The sequence below is a fragment of the Ipomoea nil genome, unplaced genomic scaffold (assembly GCF_001879475.1).
Source record: "Ipomoea nil cultivar Tokyo-kokei standard unplaced genomic scaffold, Asagao_1.1 scaffold1026, whole genome shotgun sequence".
NCBI lineage: Eukaryota > Viridiplantae > Streptophyta > Magnoliopsida > Solanales > Convolvulaceae > Ipomoea > Ipomoea nil.
The window spans coordinates 134,646-154,984 of NW_017617454.1; the positions used below are offsets into that span (position 1 = coordinate 134,646).

The 20,339-nt window shown below is 38.8% G+C and overlaps 4 protein-coding genes across 12 annotated transcripts; 2 read left to right on the top strand and 2 right to left on the bottom strand.

Annotated features, from left to right (window-relative positions):
- The first annotated feature begins 557 nt into the window (after positions 1-557).
- On the top strand, positions 558-5,862 carry LOC109180433 (sister chromatid cohesion 1 protein 2). 4 transcript variants are annotated; one of them, XM_019330002.1, is made up of 13 exons: positions 558-875; positions 2,010-2,280; positions 2,396-2,433; positions 2,505-2,560; positions 2,894-2,958; positions 3,030-3,574; positions 3,657-3,783; positions 4,161-4,300; positions 4,376-4,659; positions 4,921-4,957; positions 5,062-5,083; positions 5,185-5,305; positions 5,526-5,862. In XM_019330002.1, the coding sequence occupies exons 1-13, from the start codon at positions 752-754 to the stop codon at positions 5,637-5,639; spliced, it is 1,944 nt and encodes a 647-aa protein (XP_019185547.1). In that variant the 5' UTR covers positions 558-751; the 3' UTR covers positions 5,640-5,862. The 4 variants fall into 4 exon arrangements, with proteins under 4 accessions (XP_019185547.1, XP_019185548.1, XP_019185549.1 ...); XM_019330003.1 differs by having other exon boundaries at positions 559-875; positions 3,672-3,783; XM_019330004.1 differs by lacking the exon at positions 558-875 and adding an exon at positions 979-1,071.
- On the bottom strand, positions 938-13,908 carry LOC109180434 (4-coumarate--CoA ligase-like 9). 5 transcript variants are annotated; one of them, XM_019330007.1, is made up of 7 exons: positions 12,815-13,908; positions 12,545-12,734; positions 12,306-12,466; positions 12,132-12,199; positions 11,794-11,899; positions 11,518-11,718; positions 938-947 (listed from the first exon to the last, which is right to left on the bottom strand). In XM_019330007.1, the coding sequence occupies exons 1-6, from the start codon at positions 13,829-13,831 to the stop codon at positions 11,599-11,601; spliced, it is 1,662 nt and encodes a 553-aa protein (XP_019185552.1). In that variant the 5' UTR covers positions 13,832-13,908; the 3' UTR covers positions 938-947; positions 11,518-11,598. The 5 variants fall into 5 exon arrangements, with proteins under 5 accessions (XP_019185552.1, XP_019185553.1, XP_019185555.1 ...); XM_019330008.1 differs by lacking the exon at positions 938-947 and adding an exon at positions 11,396-11,514 and having other exon boundaries at positions 11,600-11,718; XM_019330010.1 differs by lacking the exons at positions 938-947; positions 11,518-11,718 and having other exon boundaries at positions 12,132-12,206.
- LOC109180436 (phosducin-like protein 3) lies at positions 5,915-7,393 on the bottom strand. Its single transcript, XM_019330015.1, has 4 exons — positions 7,075-7,393; positions 6,681-6,824; positions 6,364-6,569; positions 5,915-6,276 (listed from the first exon to the last, which is right to left on the bottom strand). The coding sequence occupies exons 1-4, from the start codon at positions 7,317-7,319 to the stop codon at positions 6,122-6,124; spliced, it is 750 nt and encodes a 249-aa protein (XP_019185560.1). The 5' UTR covers positions 7,320-7,393; the 3' UTR covers positions 5,915-6,121.
- On the top strand, positions 7,522-11,634 carry LOC109180435 (COP9 signalosome complex subunit 3-like). Of its 2 annotated transcripts, none has more exons than XM_019330013.1 (11): positions 7,522-7,802; positions 8,118-8,233; positions 8,345-8,591; positions 9,254-9,311; positions 9,456-9,545; positions 9,642-9,707; positions 10,253-10,342; positions 10,508-10,666; positions 10,755-10,876; positions 10,959-11,031; positions 11,343-11,634. In XM_019330013.1, the coding sequence occupies exons 1-11, from the start codon at positions 7,603-7,605 to the stop codon at positions 11,409-11,411; spliced, it is 1,290 nt and encodes a 429-aa protein (XP_019185558.1). In that variant the 5' UTR covers positions 7,522-7,602; the 3' UTR covers positions 11,412-11,634. The 2 variants fall into 2 exon arrangements, with proteins under 2 accessions (XP_019185558.1, XP_019185559.1); XM_019330014.1 differs by having other exon boundaries at positions 10,959-11,039; positions 11,262-11,355.
- Positions 13,909-20,339: the final 6,431 nt, after the last annotated feature.

The window sequence follows — 20,339 nt, forward strand, 5'->3', positions numbered from 1 at the left end:
TACAAAAGTTCATAACTTTTTAAATACCACGTGACTTTTAAAGACTCTCTAAAAGTCTTAATCGAATACCACACGACTTTTAAAGACTCTTTAAAAATCTTGATTGAATACCGTCCGACTTTTAAAGACTCTCTAAAAGTTTGAATTGAATACTCCCAAACTTTTAAAGTTCATAAAAGTCTTTAAAACTCTATGAAAGTCATGATTGAATACACCCCCCTTAGTCTTGGGATGGTCTTTTTCACTATCTCGTCCAGAGAAACATTTAATATAATATCACCTAATTATGCTTAAATTAAAATGTTTTTTTTTTTGAAAAAAAAAATGTAATATCATCAATTACCTACGAATTAAACTGTTTTCTAACGTTACTCAAAAAAAAAAAAATGCCATATAAATTAAATTTTACAGATATATTCACATAATTCCATGGGAGATGCTTTACATTTTACTGCGGATTTTAGTAAAAATATATTCCCATAATCCATATGCTCAATAAAATTTGTAAATATTGAAAAAAGAAAAAGAAAAGAAAATATTAGAGACTTCCCGGACACACCAAAGCCTCGACCGTTTTCTTGTGAAACAAAATGGGATGAAACGTACCTCGCAATTTTCTCACTGCCAAATTCCGAAACAAAGCAAGAACTCCTAAACACACAGAAATGGTGAGAGTGAAAGAGAGTGAGTGTTCTTCATCTCATCTCTAACCCTTTTGCAAATACAAGGGAGGGATACAGCAGACAGGAAAATGTTCTACTCGCATGTTCTCCTCTCAAAGAAGGGGGCCTTAGGAAACATTTGGGTTGCTGCTCATTGTCATAAACGCCTCAACAAATACCAAGTCAGCCAAACCAACATCTCTTCTTCTGTCGGTCAGTCTTCCATTTCTCTATTTCTTTCTGGTTTAGCTCCCCTTTTCCGTACCAGTTGCAAGGCAGATGATTCTTCTTTATATGCTGCAATTTTTTCTTTTCTCTCCCAATTTCGAGATTTAATCACATTTTCCTAAGTTTTCCGCGAGACAGACTTCCGAATCCTTGCTCGAAATGCTTACTGCAAAGGAAATAGGCAAGTCTAGTGGTCATTTTTGAAAATTGTCTAAAAACTGTGTAATTGCTCTTCAATTGAGGTTTTGTTGTCTTTCTTCGAGGGCATTATTGTCCTCTTTTTTTTTTGAGTGAGTTTTTTTTTTTCTTCCTCTCTCGACTGCTGCGTTTCCTGGATTTCCTTTTGCTTGTTTGTTCCGCTAGTATCAGCACTCTCGAACTTATCTGTGATGTACATTGATCATGAATTTAACTGTTTTTTTTTCAAATTTTATTGCTTAGCATTCATGCTTATTAGATAACAGATTGATTGATGAAAAAAATTAGATGTTGTGTTGTGAAGAAAAGCAGCTTAGTGTTATTCTGAAATTGATTTCTGATACTATAATCTTCACTAGATTTGTGATTTTGCTATGGAAAGGAGGGAGGGAGGCAATCAAGTATGTGCAGACATTTGCATCAATGCAGCTGCATTTATAATAATAACTAATAAGACAATTAGGTGGCTTATACCTTGAGTATTTATAAAACTTTATTTTACACTTTTACTCATTTGTGTTAATGCTTCTTGGTTTTATAAGAACTAAAAGGACTATTAGTCAGTTCATAGCTAATTACTTGTTTTATTTACATGTTTACATATAGCTGATTTATATATATGACCAAATCACACCTTTGTAAATTATGCAAACATATTTTGTGCGTATTGTATGTTTAGTTTGCCCGTGACTCATAAAAATGATTAAATTATATATGTTTTGTGGGAGTGTGTATATATATGTTTGTTGTCCACAGCTATGCTGCTATGCGTATGGAAGTTATGTTAGGTCGGAGTATTGTTGAATGTTTTGTTTCAGATTTGATCTTTCCAATTATACATGCTTGGCTAAATGAACTTTGTCCTTGTTCATGTTGCTTGACAGAACTTGTTTTATGCCCTGCTTTTCATTGCTCATTCAGATAAAATTCTGCTAGACGAAGTCCCTGTTGTCACATATAGAATTTTAGGCCACCTTCTTGTGGGCATTGTCAGAATATACTCGAAGAAAGTTGAATATCTCTTCCATGACTGCCACAAGGTGCTCACTAAGCTTGTTGATTTTGCAAGCGAAAAGAGACCAAACAAAAAGTTCAAAGCTACACATTCATCTTACTGCTTAATCTCTCGCCCAAAGAGATTTGAACTTGATGCTTTTGAGTTGGAAATTCTGGATGATCAAGATGGACTTAGGTGAGCTACAAAATTACCCAATACAAAGCATTGTATTTCTTTCATTTACTATAATTCTTGTCCTTCGGGATTTGAGATTCTTCACCACCTTATGCTTGCATTGATGGGTTTACAGTGCTCATGTGAGACCCAATGAAGAAATTATGCTTTCAGGTAGTGGAAAGTCTTTGCAAATCTTTTATAGAATTGTTTTCCTTGATTAACTTATCAGTTATGTTTACTAGATGCATGGAAGAGTGATGGTTTGCGGATTGGCTTATCTGACCTGGTGTCTGAACAGGTACTGGTTTATGTAGTCACCTTTGCATAAATGTGAATATTTATATTCATCCAACCAAAATATCATGATTCATGCACTAAATCTGAAGTTAAATGTGATAGAACATTCTCCTGAAGCATACCTCCAATAAATTTTCAAAACATCCTCCTTTTAGTATAACCACCTGTTCTTACTCTTTCTTTTACAGTTTTATTGACAGCCTACTGCTGAGATTTCTGACAGACTATCATTTATGATTGTCAAATTGCTGACATAGAATTTGAAATCTCAAAGTGCCATGATAAGAAAAAGCTGCCTGAATACCTAATTTCTATGCTGTTCCTGAATTTGCAGTATCATGATCAGGAAGATATTTCTCATCCTCAATCATATTCCCCAGATCACACTCCACTCAGAGAGTAAGTATCAGAACATTTTATGGCTATATACTTATATTGGCATGTAGGCTTGATATTTATTGTTGGTGCAGTGTTTGTTCACCTCACTTTGTGGAGGATGATGTCACTTGTGGCTCAACAAGTTATAAGACCAACTCAATAGGAATGGGAAGACTTTGTGTAACTAGGTTCTCTTTGGAAGAGTGTTTAGAACCTATGACTTTTGAGGACATTGAGAACCAAATGATCAATGATCAGGAATCTAGTCAAATCTGTCAAACTGATGAAGAGCAGATAAAACAACCTGACTCTGGTAGTTGCAACCTGACAGAAATAGGGAATTTTTGTACTTTTTTGTTAGAAGATCGTTTGGAGCCCATGATTATTGACGATGAGGAAGCTGAAGCTGAAGCTGCCCTTGCTCATGAGCAGATCAAACATCCTGAGACAAAAATGCTTGCGAATGAGGAGGAACTCCTCAATAAATCTTGTAATGGAAAACAGCCTGTGGATGTGGAGTCGATGAACATTCAAGAAATGCCTTCCTCAAACAGTGGGAAACATCAGATTTTAGAAAACCATTCTGTTTCCCTGTCTGTTGATGTGACCCCAAATTCCAAATTCCCAGGTGGTTCTGGTAGGCATCCTGATTTAAAGGGTTTCTTGGCTCATAAGCCATATAAACACCTAACATTTGGATATTGATGTTAAAAATATAGCCTCTATTTGTTCAGGTGCTGCATCACCAGATTTGATGCTTGTCCGTACCCCTGCCACTAAGGAGCGACCCAGGACTTTGAAGAAGCGAAAATGTCTATTTGATGAACCTGTTGTGATCCCTAATCAGTATGAAACCAAAACTTGTTCTCTATGATAGATTTCCTTTAATGTTGAGATAAATAGTACTGTTGCGGCACTTGTTGCAGTGATCTAATGACAGTGCTTGCAATTTTAAAACTCTGTTTAAAATTTCTCCAAAAAAAAAAAGACAATTTAATTTCTGCATATTCTTTTTTGTTAAGCATTTGGTCCGTGGGACTATTTATACAAATTGTATACCCAGTTTTTCGGTCTTATTCATGTTCTAATATTCCATTTGTGAAAAGTTTTTTCCCCCCTAAAAATGTAAATATCTTAATTAAAATTGGGATTTGGCTGACAGTACTTTTGGTTGTGATCTTTTTAGTTTAGCTTTGTTTACGTGTCAATTCTTGAAACTACAGAGTATTTAAGCGTTGGCTTAATAACTATGACGACTTGGTATGCAAAAGAAGGAAAGCTCCTCACATTCCATTGGTTGCCTGGAAAGTTCAGAAGTTCTCCTCTCTTCCCGAAAGTCTTTTGGAGCCTTTGATTCCCTGTAGTAAGTTCTGTGCGTCACTTTATTTCTCTACTGCAACTTTTGAGACATATTAATTGGTTGGCATGGCCCTTATAGGTGCTTTGGTAGACACTAGATTGTTGGTTCACAAGATAGGGAATAGGGCTGAGCCAGTTGATTGTGTGGAAGTTCCTCAGAATAAGGGCATACCAGAATCTCCTGCCAAACATGGATCCCAAGAACATACTCCAATTGCTCCTGGCACACCTGTGACCTTCTCAAACGCATGGAGATTGCATGAAGCGCGAAGATGTGTTGACATATTGGAGCCTGCAAGCTCTATAGATAAAAGCGCACAACAAGCAGAGGTTCATGAGTTGGATATTAGTTTGATGGATGAGGTTAAACATGCTTTCTCTTCACTGGCTTTACTAGTTTTATTCCCACTCATATGAACATCTGCTAGATATTCACTTGCTTAGTAATTGTCAACAAAAGTTCTAAAATTGATGCCATTTGAATTGAGGGATAGAAGTTTATCTTAACAGACTAGTTTCAATATGCACTGTCATTTGATGTTTAAATTTCAATTGACTAATGGATACTATTCAGCTATGAGTTTTTTGAGAAGGCTAAAACTTGTACATTTTTCATTTTGTCAGGAGATAAATTCATTTGATGAGGACATCCAGGAGAAATGTAAGCAAGTAGTCTTCTGTTGTTTCACCTTTTCAAATTTCTATTGCCATTTTCCACAATATCAACCACCATTCTGATGCATGTATATTTTATCTTGTTTGCAGACAAATGTTCTGTGAGAACAAGGTACAATGGATAAGGATCTCTTCCCCTCCCTCAGCTTACCCACAATGGATAAGTCTGTATTTGTTTAATATCTGTGACTCATTTTGATTTCTGGCTTACAGAAAGGTTGCAAGGTATCTGCATAGAAATTTCTTAGCTCAAAATGGTGAAGCTGTGAACTTATCTCAGGCCCTGAAAGTAAAAACCAAAAAAGCAAGTGCAAGGCTGTTCTATGAGATACTGGTATGTTGGTTTGGTCCATTTATTAAATCACCTTAACAAGAACTTTTTAAAGGTTGCAGCCATCAATTATGTATCTAAACCATGAGCTTGGTACTTTCATTTGATCTGAGGGGAAGAGAGTAGTACATACAACAACAGTCAATGCAATATCTATACACAAATACATAAATGTGTTTTGTGAGTGATACAGTAGTGTCTTAGTAGTACTGCTGTGCTGCAGGTCTTGAAAACAGGAGGTTGGATAGATGTGCAGCAGGATAACGCGTATGGTGATATTTGTGTGCTCGAGTCTCCTAACCTGAAGCAGACTTTTGCAGCTGAGGTCGCAAACTAGGGCAATTGAATCGGTCTCATTAGGGAAGCAGATGTAGCATATGGCACAGAAGTAGAACAGGGTTACTTCCTTTAAACCATGAATACACATGTACATGTATATGTAGTAGAGAGCTCAGATAATTTACTTTGGATAAGTAATTAGTGTTTTAATAAACAACCCAAGTAAAGTAGGCTTCATTTGTGGTCGTGGACCGACGAGGGTAGCATGCTTATGTTTATATGTATGGCATCATGAAAAGGTGTAGTGTTGTTAACTTTGCAGGCAGGCTTAGGTTTGATATAAGTGCCTTGCCTTCCATTCAGGAATGAAAGAAAACATGTTAGTTCGGAGTTGATACAATGCGAAAACCAAGCAAGAAGCTTTGTCGTGTCTATATTCCCACAATATATAGAGACGCTTTTATGTTGAGTTGAAAGTTGAAAGGCACCCTCCAAAATCATCACACTAAAAGAAAGGGGAAAACCAAATCAGCTAGCTAATCACTCACTGTCAGAACCATCATCATTTTCATGGTCTGCAACAACCTTCTCAAGAAACCTCTTCCGAACTCCATCAAGAACAGCTTCTCTCGACTGCTTTTCACCATGGCCATCATTGAGTACTGGATCAGATTGGCAGAGAAGCAGGGCAACACCTGAAAAGAAAATAAATAATGAGGAGGATGAATAAGAGATATGGCATTGGGAAATCCAAATATGCTTGCAACATACGGAGTACTTACTTTCAGGTGTGCATCTCCGACCAAAACTATGAATCCCAACAAAATTTGCCTTGACAGCGCTGTTGTTGTAAACCAATAGAGTAGGAAGATTGCGATCTGGATAGTTATGGATACAATCAGTAGATATAATCTTGACAAACTTTGTTGCTGGATATTTAGTAGCCAATTCTTCTAAGCACTGCAACAGCACCCTGCAATCTGCATATCTGTTGAGGAAGAAGTGCAGAGAGAGCTTCAAGTACTGATCAATGCAAAGACTATTATTTATTTAGCATGGAGGAATAACAACACACTAAGAATTAAGAAAGAGACATTACCCATCCTTGTATAAAAGAACAACCACCCAAACATCTGGCGGAGCTTGTGATACCTCACGTACAAAATCTGATCCAGAAATGGGAATCACCCATCCAAACTTTGCAACCTTGGCTGCTGCTTGCATCTCTGCCAACCTCTTCTTCCTTCAAACAATCACCATACAATAAAATCAAATTAAGAAAAGAAGCAGCAGCTAAGATCATCAAGCTCACAATATCCTTTTTAGCATTCCCAAAATCACAAATTGCATTTCCCACTCTCTGGAGCTACCTAATAAACTGTACTCCTAATAAAGAAGTTGATTGATTTGGCGAATTGCAATCAAATCAAATCAAAGCAAACAGACTTTTGCTTTTCTTTCGGCAGATCAAAGGTGAAGAAGTTAGTATGTACCTGTACTCTTCAAGGAAGGGGTCTTCGTCAAGATCATCTTCAATATCTTCGAGCTCTTCGGCGGATTTCTTATCGATCCATGCCTTGTCCTTGGGCTTAGAGGAGTCTTCATCTTCAGCGGGGGTGAAAGGCGGTGGCTTGAAAGGAGGCGGCTTGGGAGGGAGGTTTCCAAGTTTCCTCTGAATGTCATCCCACTGAGTAGAAGCTCCTTCCACGTCCTTGTACACAAAGTGGTAATCCGCCATTTCCGACTGAATCTCTCTCTCTTCTCTTCTCTTCTCTTCCTTTCCTGTCGCCTCGAGGCTCGAGGAGCACTTACTGCTTTTATTAATTAATTAATTTATTATCGAAGCTCAATGTATAGTAATGGGTCCGTACCTTTGTCAGGCCCATTTTAGAAGCCCAATTTCAATTACCATGCTACCCAATTAAAAGCCAGTAATTAAACTAGCTTTCCATTCAATCTAACCGTTCCTGTTGTACTTGAAGTGAATCACCCAGAGAGAAGTGGAGGAAGAAGAAGGGAGGATGAATCTGCTGAGCTTGAACTCTGTGGAATCGGTGTTGGCTCAAATCCAAGGCCTATCTAACAGTGCTCAAGACATCTCTCAACTTCACACCTTTCTGAAACAGTCCGAAGAATTGCTCCTCTCCGAGTCGACTCGCTTGGCTCCGCTACTCGCCCAACTCCACCCTTCTCAGCATTCCTTGGGTTACCTCTATATCCTGTTAGCCCCTTTTTACACTAGCATTTATCCTAGGGCTTCTCTCTCCCTCTTTTAATCGCAATTTACTCCCGAATATATGTGGGTTATGCATTTATGTTGTTAATTTTTATTTTATTGACCAAGTATATATCCATGATTGTTTGCAAAAGTGTGAATGCAAGGTTCGCAGTTTACATAACTTGGACACTGACATTGTTCTGCTACTCATGTTTCTGCAATTCATCAAGTGAATTTCGTGCAAAAATTATGGTGACCTAGCAATATATTCAACTCTCTACATGTCATTGTAACTCATCTGTATTTTGTCATTAACAGGGATGCAGGCATGTATGCTCCAACTTCAAAGGAGCAAGCCTCTGAACTAGTTTCTTGTGCGGCAAGATTTATTAATGAATGTGTTGCAGATCAAATCCGCTTAGCACCTGAGAAGTGTACTTATCAATCCATTCGTAATTTGTTCTATTTTATTCTTCTTATTATTATTGGTTTTCCCCTGTCTAACTAATTTTCATCTGGCATTATTTTGTTGTAACTTGTAACAGTCATATCTGTTTGTAAAAGATTCAAAGAGCAAGTTATGCTGCTTAAAGAACCTTTAAGAGGTGTGGGTCCTATGCTGACTGCCATACAGAAACTACGGCTCTCATCTGAGCAGCTAACGACCTTACATCCCGAATTTCTTCTTTTGTGCTTAATGGCAAAGTGTTATAAGATTGGTTTTTCTATTTTGGAGGATGACATCTTTGAGGTTGATCAGCCAAAGGACTTTTACCTCTATTGCTACTATGGGTAAGTTGAATAGATTATTGAAGCCTGGTGGTGATCTTCTCCCTAGCTCTTGTGCTCCACTCTACTGTTTTGCTGTTAATATAGAACATCCTTTATTTTTTGTCTTAATCTACCGCATCTACTGTGCTGCCTACCAATTTTCAATAAAACCTTTCTGGTAGTTTTGTTTTAATAGGGTTAATAGGGAAATAAAATCTTATTTATGCAGGAAGTTCTATTTATCAAATAAATTATATCACCATCCTTCCTCTCAACAATTGTTCAAGAACAAGTTGGACCATTTAAAGTTTTTGCTTTGTTGAGTCAGTCATGATTTAGTTAACCAATTTTAGCACTGCAGTTCAGTGGATATAACATTTTAAATTTCTCAGGTTCTGCCATTGTGGTTGGTTGTTGTATTACAGAGTATTGGAAGCATTATATGTTTGTGTAGTATGCAATCATCAGAACAAAATAACAATCTCTGTAATGGTTTTCTATGATGATCAAGTCACTGTTCTTCTTGAATTCCAATACCTTCAACTCTTCAAGTATAAGCACTTGATTTTTGTGTAACTGTTTTTAGAGCTTTGAAAATACTGCTGTGTTATACTAGGATTGTATGGGCTATGCCTCTGCAATAGAGATGTGTTGATGCCTTTACTTGTTGGGCATGATTGCAGGGGAATGGTTTGCATTGGACAGAAGCAATTTCCTAAAGCTTTGGAGCTTTTTCTTAATGTATGCCAGTGTTTTGGTAACATTTGACTCAGGAGGGAGGGAGAGGCCCCTGTTTCCTTCTGTCATCTGGTCAATCTCATTACTGCTTCTATTAATTTGTTAAAGCAGTTTATCTTCTTTCATGTTTGATTGTAATGGTTTTAGGTAGTAACGGCACCTATGTCCACTTTAAATGCTATAGCAGTTGAGGCATACAAGAAGTACATACTTGTTTCACTTATTCAGAATGGACAGGTCTGTTTTGCTGTTTCTATCTCAAACCATTCTTTGACTACTAATACTCTGTGGTTTTAAGTACTTAAGTCAATCTTCATTTACTTCTGATGGCAGTTTTCTACCGGTTTCCCAAAATATACATCTTCTGCTGCTCAAAGGAATTTGAAGAATTACTCTCAGGTGTGCTATTGGATTCTACACATGCATCTATTATCAGAAATAGCTTTTGTAGGGTAACTTGATTGTTCCCAACCAAGAATTCCATAGATCTGTAGCATTAAAGGTTTTGTGCCAAACTCCAGATTATGCAAACAGAAGTAATTGATGCTACAGACACTGAACAGATTGCAGTTAAAACATCTACTGAAAATTTAGCTGCTTAGCTACCTCTTCTGATGAGTGTGTATCAACTGATAGCTGATACTGGATTATTCATCTTTTTTTTTTTTTTTTTAAATTTTATTTTTCTTAAGAAAATTGAGTTATTTTGGATTGGATTTTAATAAATAAGGAAATCTGACATATTTCATGACCCAATTGTTTGAATGCTTGAAACCCACTGTCTGTCTTTTCAGGTTTATATGCCTCTTCCACATTATATTAACTTGCTGATGGCAAACAAGCTTTGTTCATATTATTAAAACCCATGACATTACATCCTAACATATTTATTGTTTTTCTTTTAGAGCTTAATGAAATCGTTCTTCTTCCTTTTGTTTGAGCAGCCCTACCTGGAGTTGGCAAATAGTTATAACCTTGGAAAAATCTCTGAGCTTGAGACATGTGTACAGACTAACAAGGACAAGTATGAAATTGTGAGTTTTCTGCTGTTGACCAGTTTCTACTTATTATTATTTTTTCTACTTGTGAGTGACTAAATGAACTTTTTCATTATGCTAGTCATTTGATTAGTGTTACTCTCTGGTTCATTGTGATCTGAACGTGTAAAATTCAATTGTTTGCTCTTATTCACTCTGCAGGACAATAACCTTGGATTGGTGCAGCAAGTAGTGTCGTCTATATATAAACGCAATATTCAGAGATTGACTCAAACTTATCTCACCCTTTCCCTTCAAGATATTGCTAATACTGTCCAACTAAATAGCCCCAAGGAAGCAGAAATGCATGTCCTCCAAATGGTAAGTAAAGTGGGTCATTCCTTCTTGTTTTACATATGGATTTTTTAGTAGTATGCTAACACCTGACCTGTTTTGTCATGTTTCATAGATTGAAGATGGTGAAATATATGCAACCATCAATCAGAAGGATGGGATGGTTAGATTTCTGGAGGATCCTGAGCAATATAAGACTTGTGGAATGATTGAACACATTGATTCATCAATTCAGAGGTCAGGCTTTTGAGTAGTTATTCTGATTGTTCAGGACTTGATAGAAACAGCTATATAATGGTTTTGTTTGTGTTTATTCCAGAATAATGATGCTGTCGAAAAAACTAACATGTATGGATGAACGTATGTCATGCGACCCTTCCTACCTTGCTAAGGTAAAGCCTCAGTGTGTTGAGCATATAGCCATTACTGTACAATCCAACTATCAGTTTAGGCTTTTAGTTGTTTAGGCTTTTAGTTGAGATGGAGCACATGTTTCAATTTGATATCAGAGCCAGACCAAAGGTCATGGGTTCGAATCTCACCGTCACCCATAAGCGACTATGGTCCACGTGGCACATGGCTTAGGCTTTTAGTTGAGATGGAGCATATGTTTCAATTCAATTCAGTGGATAATAGTGTTGGTTTGGGAGAGCTATGAATTAATACATTTTATTGTTTAAAGTGGATACATTTGTTTTGTCAGGTTGGTAGAGAGAGACAAAGATTTGATTTTGATGATATTGAGGGTGTACCTCAGAAGTTCAACTTATGAAGAATTTGAGCAATTATTGTGAAACAAGTTCGTGTTGGGAGGAAATTGTATTTCTATCATCTCCCCACTGTATTAGGAAAGTAGTAGAAATTACATTATACTTAACATCATGTATTTTTGCATGAAATGGGATGAGGGGAATAGCTTGTGTTGATTGAGATGGATGCTGAAGATGATGTTGTGATGATCACATTTTAGAATTTGGTATAACCATCTTCTTTAATTCTTTTCTCAATATTTTGCCAGCAGCACTCCTAGGAATGGTGCTAACAAATGAAACACGCCTGATTTTCTTGTAAGGTGCAACCTGCAGGCAATTGATACTAAGCAAATTATAATGTGTGGTGTTAAGGGGGAGGGGAGGGGAATACCGAATACCTACCTGTCTTGCAATGAAATCTATCACTTGCCGTTCATCTATTATATTGCTTTTAGGATTTCTGACAACAAATGCCATGGGCACTTCACCAGCTTCTTCATCAGGATATCTGTCAAATTTGGCACACATTTCATTTCTCAAGTTTGGAGCGCCAAGCTGATGCCAATTGACAAGTGAAGTGGTATTTATTTTCTACCATTATTTATTTATATTACTCCGTAATATAATACTCCGTATTACATTAGTATAATCATATCATATCAAGAACAGTAGATTAACACAAACAAGGGAACATGTAGAAAAGGCTTTGAGTGAGATTGAGGAAGGTAATTGGGGCTTACGGGATAACAGCAGCATCAATTATATGAGGGTGAGACTGAAGGAGCTGTTCTAGTTCAGCAGGAGCAACCTACAAGCTTAGTAGTAGTAGTTGTTTAGTTTAGATAAAGCAGTGTGGGAAAAGAAGTGAAGTTCAATATAATATAATATAATATAATATAAATATATAATGTAACCTGGTATCCTTTATATTTGATTAATTCCTTGAGCCTGTCCACAACAAATAGGAAACCATTTTCATCAAAGTAGCAAATGTCGCCGGTTCTCAACCACCACCCACCCCCACCTGCTGCTTTTACCAGTGTTTCGGCAGTGGCCTTTGTATCACCCACATACCCTAAAATTAAACAACAATTGAGTTACAATTGATTGATGTAATCTACTCTACCGTACCACTACATAATTAATTACCTACCTCGCATTACTGTTGGTCCTCTAACCCAGAGCTCTCCCTGCTTCCCTGGAGGCAGAGCATTTCCAGTTATAGGGTCTATGATTTTTGCTTCTGTATTGGGTATAAGCCGCCCTGTTGAACCCCAACGAAGGAATTCTTGCTCCGTTACAGCTCGACTTACAGCCCCCGTAGATTCACTCAATCCATAACCCTTTATTAATTTCCAAATTCCAAATATCAATATCCCCACTTTAATTATGCACCTAATCAAAACTCTACTAATTTTCTTACCTGCACACACTGTGTGTTTGGGAACTTCTCTGTAAATGCTTTAATCGCTTCTTTCCCCAGCGGAGCTCCCCCGCATAATACCATCCGCAGTGAACTCAAATCCAACCCATCCTCCTTTTTAGCTCTTTCCTTGATCATTCCCACAATCACTGGAGGCGCCACCGCAATGTCCGACACCCTAAATTCTTCCACTGCCTTCAACATCTTCCTCATTTCAAATCTCTCCATCACAACCACCGTTTCCGCCGTAGCCACAGATTTTAAACAATAACTTAAACCGAACACGTGAAAATATGGCACTGTGTACAGAATTACTGCCGGTGATGACCTCTCTGGCTTCTGAGCATAATAATTGGCAACCATCGATATCAAATTCCGGTGAGTCAGCATTACTCCCTTCACTTGCCCCGTCGTTCCCGACGAATATATAATCGCCGCTACGTCTGATTGGCTCACCTCCACCTCCACGCGTCTCAGCTCGAAATCTGACCTATTCGTCATTGATTCCAACTCTGGCGAGTCAATCACCACTGTTCCGTATCGAAGTTTCGGCAGTTTATGCCGAGTTGCTGATGTAGCAAAGGCAATCACAGGTTTGGAAAGCTCGATTTGGCGGGAAATCTCGGCGTCGGTACTGATTGGATTGGCCGGAGAAATGACGACACCGATGGATAGCAGCGAGAAATAGAGGATCGGAATGAAGGTGGAGTTGGGAGAGAGAACAAAAGCAGTGTCACCTTTGGAAAGACCAAATCGAGTTTGGAGAGAAGCAGCTAAGGTGGTGACACGGAGGGTGAAGTCGGAGTAAGAGATTCGGTGACCAGTGGCTGAGTTGATGAGTGCAGTGGAGGAATTCGGCCATGGCAAGGTGAGTTGAAGAGACAAAGAGTATTGGGCGACAGTGAGGGGGAGGGTTTCGGGTGGAAGGGCAGTCGGTGGCTTGAGGCTTTGGAATATTCCAGTATGGGAGCAGAAACCGCTCATTGCCGACGACGATGAATTTGAGTTTTTGGGCATTTCAGTGGAACGGAGGAGAAAACTAAGTTACGTCGAATGTTGATGGATATATGGGTGATGAGTTTGTGTATTCTGAATGATGATTCACGTACATCAAAAGCCTGAGTAATAATACACCAAAGTCTAAACATACTTAAAGATAGACACTAGAGAAGTAGACATAAACTAAGACACAACCACATAGTCCTAATACACCTCCTCAAGCATAAGGTTGAGAGGCAACAACATTGAGCTTGAAACGTAGATCTCTAAAACGAGTCGCTTGGTAAAGATATCAACAACCTGATCCTTAGTAGAGATAAAATTAACCTGCAAGTCACCGGACTCCACCTTGTCACGAACAAAGTGGTAGTCAACCTCAACATGCTTGGTTGGTCCTTGCATGAAAAACGGGATTAGCATGTAAATAAGTAGCCCCTAAGTTGTCACACCAAAGTTTAGGAGGAATCCCCGAATAAAGACCAAGCTCCCGTAACAATGAGACTATCCAAGTAACCTCAGCAGCCACTTCAGCCAACGCCTTGTACTCCGCTTCAGTAGAAGACCGCGCCATTGTACGTTGCTTACGGCACAACTACGACACCAAATTGCGACCAAGAAATACTGCAAAACCACCCGTGGACTTACGATCAACCGAGCTATCAGCCCAATCCGAATCAGAAAAGGCATGCAAGTTATCCGAACCAGACACACATAACCGCAAACCAAAATCCAAAGTGCCTTTTACGTACTGCAATACACGCTTCAGCAACATCTAATGCAAGACCATAGGTGAGTGCATGTGCTGGCACAACTGATTGACCGCATAAGAGAGGTCCGGACGCGTAACGGTAAGATTCTGCAGAGCACCAGCTAAGCTCCTGTATTGTGTGGGATATCATAAGATTCCTCAGAAGACGACGCAGGCCGAGAAACCAAGACCGGGGTGGCAAGAGGCTTACAGTCAGTCATCCCTGCACGCTTCAGAATATCAGACATGTACCGGCGTTGTGACAAAAGCAGGCCACCCTAAAAAGGCACAGTTTCAATACCAAGAAAGAAACTAAGAGATCCCAAATCACGCAACTTAAGCGCAGAGGCCAACCGCTTCATGAGACTAGCCACAACTGAAGAATCACTGCCCATCAACAATATGTCATCCACATAAACAAGAAGGAAAACCTGAGCACTATTACAAGAATAGTAAAACAGGGAAGCATCGGTTTTGGAAGCCTTAAAACCCATAGACAGCAGAAAATCATGCAGTCGTTTAAACCAGGCCCGGAGAGCCTGCTTCAAACCATACAGAGAACGCTGCAGCAAGCAAACATAACCTGGAAAATCCGGATCAGAAACGCATTGTGAACGTCCAACTATCGTAGAGCCCAGCCACGAGAAAGAGCAATAGATAGCAATAACCGGGCCGTGGTAGGCTTGACCACAGGACTGAATGTGTCAAAGTAGTCCTCCCCAGCAACCTGACTAAAACCCTTGGCCACTAACCTAGCCTTATAGCGCTCCACAGAGCCATCAGCCTTGCGCTTGGTCCGAAACACCCACTTACGACCAACAATGTTCATGCCAGGAGTTTGCGGCACCAACCGCCAAGTGTGATTGTGCATCAAGGCATTAAACTCCTCGTCCATAGCCGTTCGCCACTCAGGATGAAGAACCGCCTGAGAATAACAGGTGGGATCGATAGTCACCGTGGAAAGCAAAGCCTGCAGGGGACCATCAAGAGGCATGTGACGAAGAACCATCTGAGTACGATGTTGCGGCCTACCCGCACCACGACGTCTCGTAACCCGGACCGGAGCATACACAACACCCACCGGACCACCAGAAAGCAACTTGGATTACTAATAAGGTGGAATAGGAACGTCTGGACAAGGCAATGGTGCAGCAACAACCGGCCCAGCACCCCACGGCTCCAACGAACCAACAGTCACGGGTGCCTACAAAGAAGAAGACCTGGCAAAAGGAAACACAGTCTCGTCAAATCGGACATGACGACAGATAAATATCTTTCTCGTATTGAGATCCATGCACCGCTAGCCCCAAAACGACATTTGATACCCCAGAAAACACACAGAAAGGAAAGAAACGCAAGTTTATGCTTATTATACGACCTAAGATAAGGGAAACAAAGACAGCCAAACACCCGTAAGAACGAATAACCAGGAGACGAATTAAACAACACAGAATACAGACTACGCATGCCAATAGCAGAAGAGGGTAACCAGTTAATAAGGAAAGTAGCAGACTCAAAAGCATAGTCCCAATATTTTAACGGTGCAGAACATTGAGTAAGGAGAGCAAGCCCCGTCTTGACAATGTGCCGATGGCGAAGCTCAACTCTCCTGTTCTGCTTGTGCGTATAGGCACACGACTGACGATGCACAATCCCCAGGGACGAGAAAAGAGAACTCAATTTACGATATTCCCCCCTAAATCAGTTTAAATACACTTAATTTTGCAAGAAAACAACCGCTCAATCATTAAACGAAAACGAGTGAATACAGCATAGATATTAGTTTTAAGTCGCAATGGATATAACCAACAAAAACTCAAAAAGTCGTCCACAAACAGGACAAAGTAGCGATAACCATAATGAGACAAAATATGCGCAGGGCCCCAAATATCAGAATAAATTAAGTCTAACACATTTGAACTACTAGTCTCAACACGAGACAAAGGAAAACGAGACGACTTTCCTAACTGACATGATGAACAAATAGAAGCAGAATTAAAATCTAATTTGCTAACCGAACAAGACCGTAAGACATCTCAAAACCCGGTAGTGCGGATGACCCAGACGCCGGTGCCAAACATCAGACGAATCACGGGCGGAAAACAAAGCAACAAGAGACGTAGACGTAGGAAGCCGAAGTGAATAGAGACCCCCCGAGCTAGGACCCTTAAGCAGAATGGCCTTGGTAACCAAGTTCTTCACAACAAAAAAATCATGGAAAAATTCAAATGAGACATTATTATAACGAGAGAAACGTTGAACGGATAATAACGAATTTGACAATCGCGGAACAATAAGAGCGTTAGACAAAACTAAAGATTTAGACGAGGGAATACGGGCATGGCCAATACGAGAAATATTCAAACCTTCGCCACTGCCCACACGAAGAGTTCCGCCCCGTGATACGGCTTAGACTCAGTCACCCCAGCATCCGAAGGCGTAGCGTGATGTGTGGCGTCGGTGTCGGGAAACCAAGACACGGAGGCATAGATGGAACACCAGAACCCGAGGCCGCAAGATGAGCTTGAGCAGCAGCCGGCTGAGGATCATACCGCCTGAAACAATGGAGTGCCACCACCACTGCGACCAGAGCCGCGCGCACTACCAGACTGGCTTTGTGACAACCCAAAAATAATTTTCCTAAATTCTATTTTATAAATTTCAAAAATAATTTTTTTTACTCTTTCATTTTTTTCTCTAAAAGCAGTGTATGAATTAAATATTTTAAATCGAGATTTTAAATCAATTCAACACCAAGAAATAGCTTATTTCGAAAAATCCTAAGTTTCGGGTATATTTATGTACCAAGTTTTGACCCAAAAAGTCAATCTGAGTTAAACCTGAGAGGAACCTGTGAAACCTGAACCAAATGTTCTAATTAGAAACTATTTTATAGAAAATCTATTTTGACCCCAAAGTTGTATAAAAATTAATTTTTTAAAGCCTTAGCCTATGTTAAAGAGATGAAGCCTGATGATTTCTACAAAGCCAAAGAGGATGTCTGATATTTTGAACAAGCCATTTTACCCTTTTGCCCTCTTTGCTAATGATTCTTCCACTCAGGGTTTTGGACCCCTATAAATTCAACACTATTCCATTGCATTTCTCTTGATCCCCGGCCTCCATTTGCCTCTCCACTCCAAACCTTAGGAATCTGCCAAGAGAAAGAAGAAGTCACAGTAAGTTGCATCTGCCTTCATCTTCTCCATTCATTCATCTCATCTCTTAGACTACCCATCTTTACTTTCCGATCTCTGAGTTTTTCCTTAAGCTTTGTGTGTATTTATGTTTGTTTGAAGAAAATAGGTGGTGAAGGTGGTAACCTCTGAGAAAGTAAGGAAGGGGATCCACACAAGAGAAGACAAAGCTCAAGGTATAAACCATGAATTCTCAAAACTAAGATTTTTGGTCTGTTAAATGCTATAAGCTTGAGTTTAGTTGGTGATATCTGCTTATAGCATGTGAATGTGTTTAAGCATGAGTTATGAGTTAAAGCATGTTTATATGAGTTATAGGTTGCAAGCATATAAAAGTGTTTATGTATATCTATTGAGACTTGCTGACTAAGTGTTGTAACTGTTTATATTCATACTTGAGACTGCGTGTGAATGAGAAATGTTTTCTAACCTATATATATATAGTACTTTACTGGGTTGAGTGGTTTTATACTTGACATTGATTTGCTAACGAGTTTATTTTCCTACTTGTTTTATAACGCCTTTCAGGTGGGCCCAGTACTTGAGAGCGCACGATGGTAGTATAGTGCGTAGTTTAGTCGTGGTAGTTACTAGATCGGTACTTTTCCTTTTATAGTAAACTACCTTTTTGATGGTGCATAGTCACCCGGGTTTGTTCCCCACGATTATGATATTTTGTAGAGCTTTTGACTCTAGTTTGGTTAGCTGTTTTGTAGCCTATGCAATTATCGTGAGTGGTGACTGTGGCGATGACACCCTTTTAGTTTATCGTTTGGTTGGTTATTTAGTTATCTAAGTTATATGCTTATTATCTTATATAATAAGCTTGTTTATCGGGATTTAGATTTTAGAAAAAAGGGGTGTTACAGCCTTCCGCCACGACGAGCAATCAACGCCGACAGGTCTGAGGATTCGGTCGCTGGAAAAAATCATCTCCAAAGATGAACTACTGCGCCCTCAAAAAATCAAAAAGTTGCTCAATGGAGACCGGCATTTCAGAAGTAAGCACGTGCCACGTGTCCAGATCTAGGTGCACCTAAGTGAAAGTAGATGCACTTGTAGGTGAAATTAAGTGCACCTGATCAATGAATGTTAACAAGGCAAAATTACATGCACTTGTAGGTGAAAGTAGAGGCAAAATTACATGCACTTGTAGGTGAAAGTAGGTGCACCCGATCAATGAATGTTAACACGTGGCTCGCGCTGATTGATTTGCATTTCGCACCTGGGCGGCCATTTGCACGAGATCGCGCCTATATATATATATATATATATATATATATATATATATATATATATATATATAGTCAAATGAACGTGGAATATGATTAAAGTAATATTTTATCATTATTATAATTAAACTAGCGTCTGTGAAAAATGAAACTACAAAATATAGTTCATACAATAATGTATTGTCAAATAAAACTATAGTAGAATTAAAATGATACTTTAATATTATTATAATAATAAATAAAAATAATTTGTAAAAAATAAAATTAAAAAATAAAAAAATATTATCAAATAAAACTGAAATGTAATTAGAATGATACTTAGTTCATGAACTACATTAATACATGAACCATGGTGAAATTTGCCTCTATCTAAGGTGACAACCAAGGTGAGGTGGATGAGTCTAAGTAAACTAGCTAGCTTTTAGCTTCTTCTATTAGTATTCCGATAGTAAGTACACGTACGTATAGTACCCATTTTAAGCGGGCTTTACAAGCAATCATCTGTGTTCACGTGGAAGTGGGAATGGGAATCCCCTCGATTATATGATTCACTACTTCAAATCACAATCTTCCACGCAACCCACTGCACATCCATCATAATAACGCTTTCACACGTACACTTCATCATCAATTCTAATAAAACTTGAATAACTCCAACAACTTACTAGATATTCTAGCATTCGACACGATATATATAGCTGCGTTAGAGAGAAGATACACACACACACATACTCAAATATCTAGCTGTACTGTTGCCCACCGGCAGACTAACACTATATATATATATATATATGTATGCCCATGCTCCGGCCGCTAGATAGTATCAAACTCCATCCACCTTCAAGGCTTCAATTCCTCCGCTGCCGCCGGCCGCCCCCACTCCTGTAAGTTCAACCATATATCTCTTAGCTTTCTAACACTATTCCATATATAATTGTTGTTATCAATTCAATAACATGACGTATATATATGTGTGCCGGCCTGCATGTATATATACATCTTAACTCAATTCTACTCTACTCCATCTAATTAGTATTGATTATATATTTATCAAGCTTAGCTTGCTGCAGTACCTGTCTTATTAGTAGCTAGGCGGCATGCACCGTACTGTGTACTCCATCTGCATATATGCTAGCTACCAACTTATTATATATCATCCATGCATGCATATATTTTTTTTTCTTAATTTTATATATTAACTAATTTTCACTATTGAGTTGCAACCTCAGCTGTACTGTTCATAGCCAGGTTAGAAATGTAAGACTTAGGATATGGTGTAAATTAAATTAAAATTGAACAACATAACGTAACGTTACTAGCTACTTTATTGTCAATAATATATTACTTGA

What these genes read in the sequence shown, in the direction of transcription:
- LOC109180433 (XM_019330002.1), top strand. Translation starts at nt 752, where the DNA reads ATGTTCTACTCGCATGTTCTCCTCTCAAAGAAGGGGGCCTTAGGAAAC. An exon ending in GATGATCAAGATGGACTTAG is followed by an intron (nt 2,281 to 2,395) that starts GTGAGCTACAAA and finishes ATGGGTTTACAG; the next exon opens with TGCTCATGTGAGACCCAATG. An exon ending in CAAATTCCCAGGTGGTTCTG is followed by an intron (nt 3,575 to 3,656) that starts GTAGGCATCCTG and finishes TTAAAAATATAG; the next exon opens with CCTCTATTTGTTCAGGTGCT.
- LOC109180436 (XM_019330015.1), bottom strand. Translation starts at nt 7,319, where the DNA reads ATGGCGGATTACCACTTTGTGTACAAGGACGTGGAAGGAGCTTCTACT. An exon ending in CCCTTCCTTGAAGAGTACAG is followed by an intron (nt 6,825 to 7,074) that starts GTACATACTAAC and finishes GATTGTTTGAAG; the next exon opens with GAAGAAGAGGTTGGCAGAGA. An exon ending in TCGGAGATGCACACCTGAAA is followed by an intron (nt 6,277 to 6,363) that starts GTAAGTACTCCG and finishes TTTTCTTTTCAG; the next exon opens with GTGTTGCCCTGCTTCTCTGC.
- LOC109180434 (XM_019330007.1), bottom strand. Translation starts at nt 13,831, where the DNA reads ATGCCCAAAAACTCAAATTCATCGTCGTCGGCAATGAGCGGTTTCTGC. An exon ending in AGGACCAACAGTAATGCGAG is followed by an intron (nt 12,467 to 12,544) that starts GTAGGTAATTAA and finishes GTTTAATTTTAG; the next exon opens with GGTATGTGGGTGATACAAAG. An exon ending in TCAAATATAAAGGATACCAG is followed by an intron (nt 12,200 to 12,305) that starts GTTACATTATAT and finishes CTAAGCTTGTAG; the next exon opens with GTTGCTCCTGCTGAACTAGA.
- LOC109180435 (XM_019330013.1), top strand. Translation starts at nt 7,603, where the DNA reads ATGAATCTGCTGAGCTTGAACTCTGTGGAATCGGTGTTGGCTCAAATC. An exon ending in TTGGGTTACCTCTATATCCT is followed by an intron (nt 7,803 to 8,117) that starts GTTAGCCCCTTT and finishes TGTCATTAACAG; the next exon opens with GGATGCAGGCATGTATGCTC. An exon ending in ACCCTTCCTACCTTGCTAAG is followed by an intron (nt 11,032 to 11,342) that starts GTAAAGCCTCAG and finishes TTGTTTTGTCAG; the next exon opens with GTTGGTAGAGAGAGACAAAG.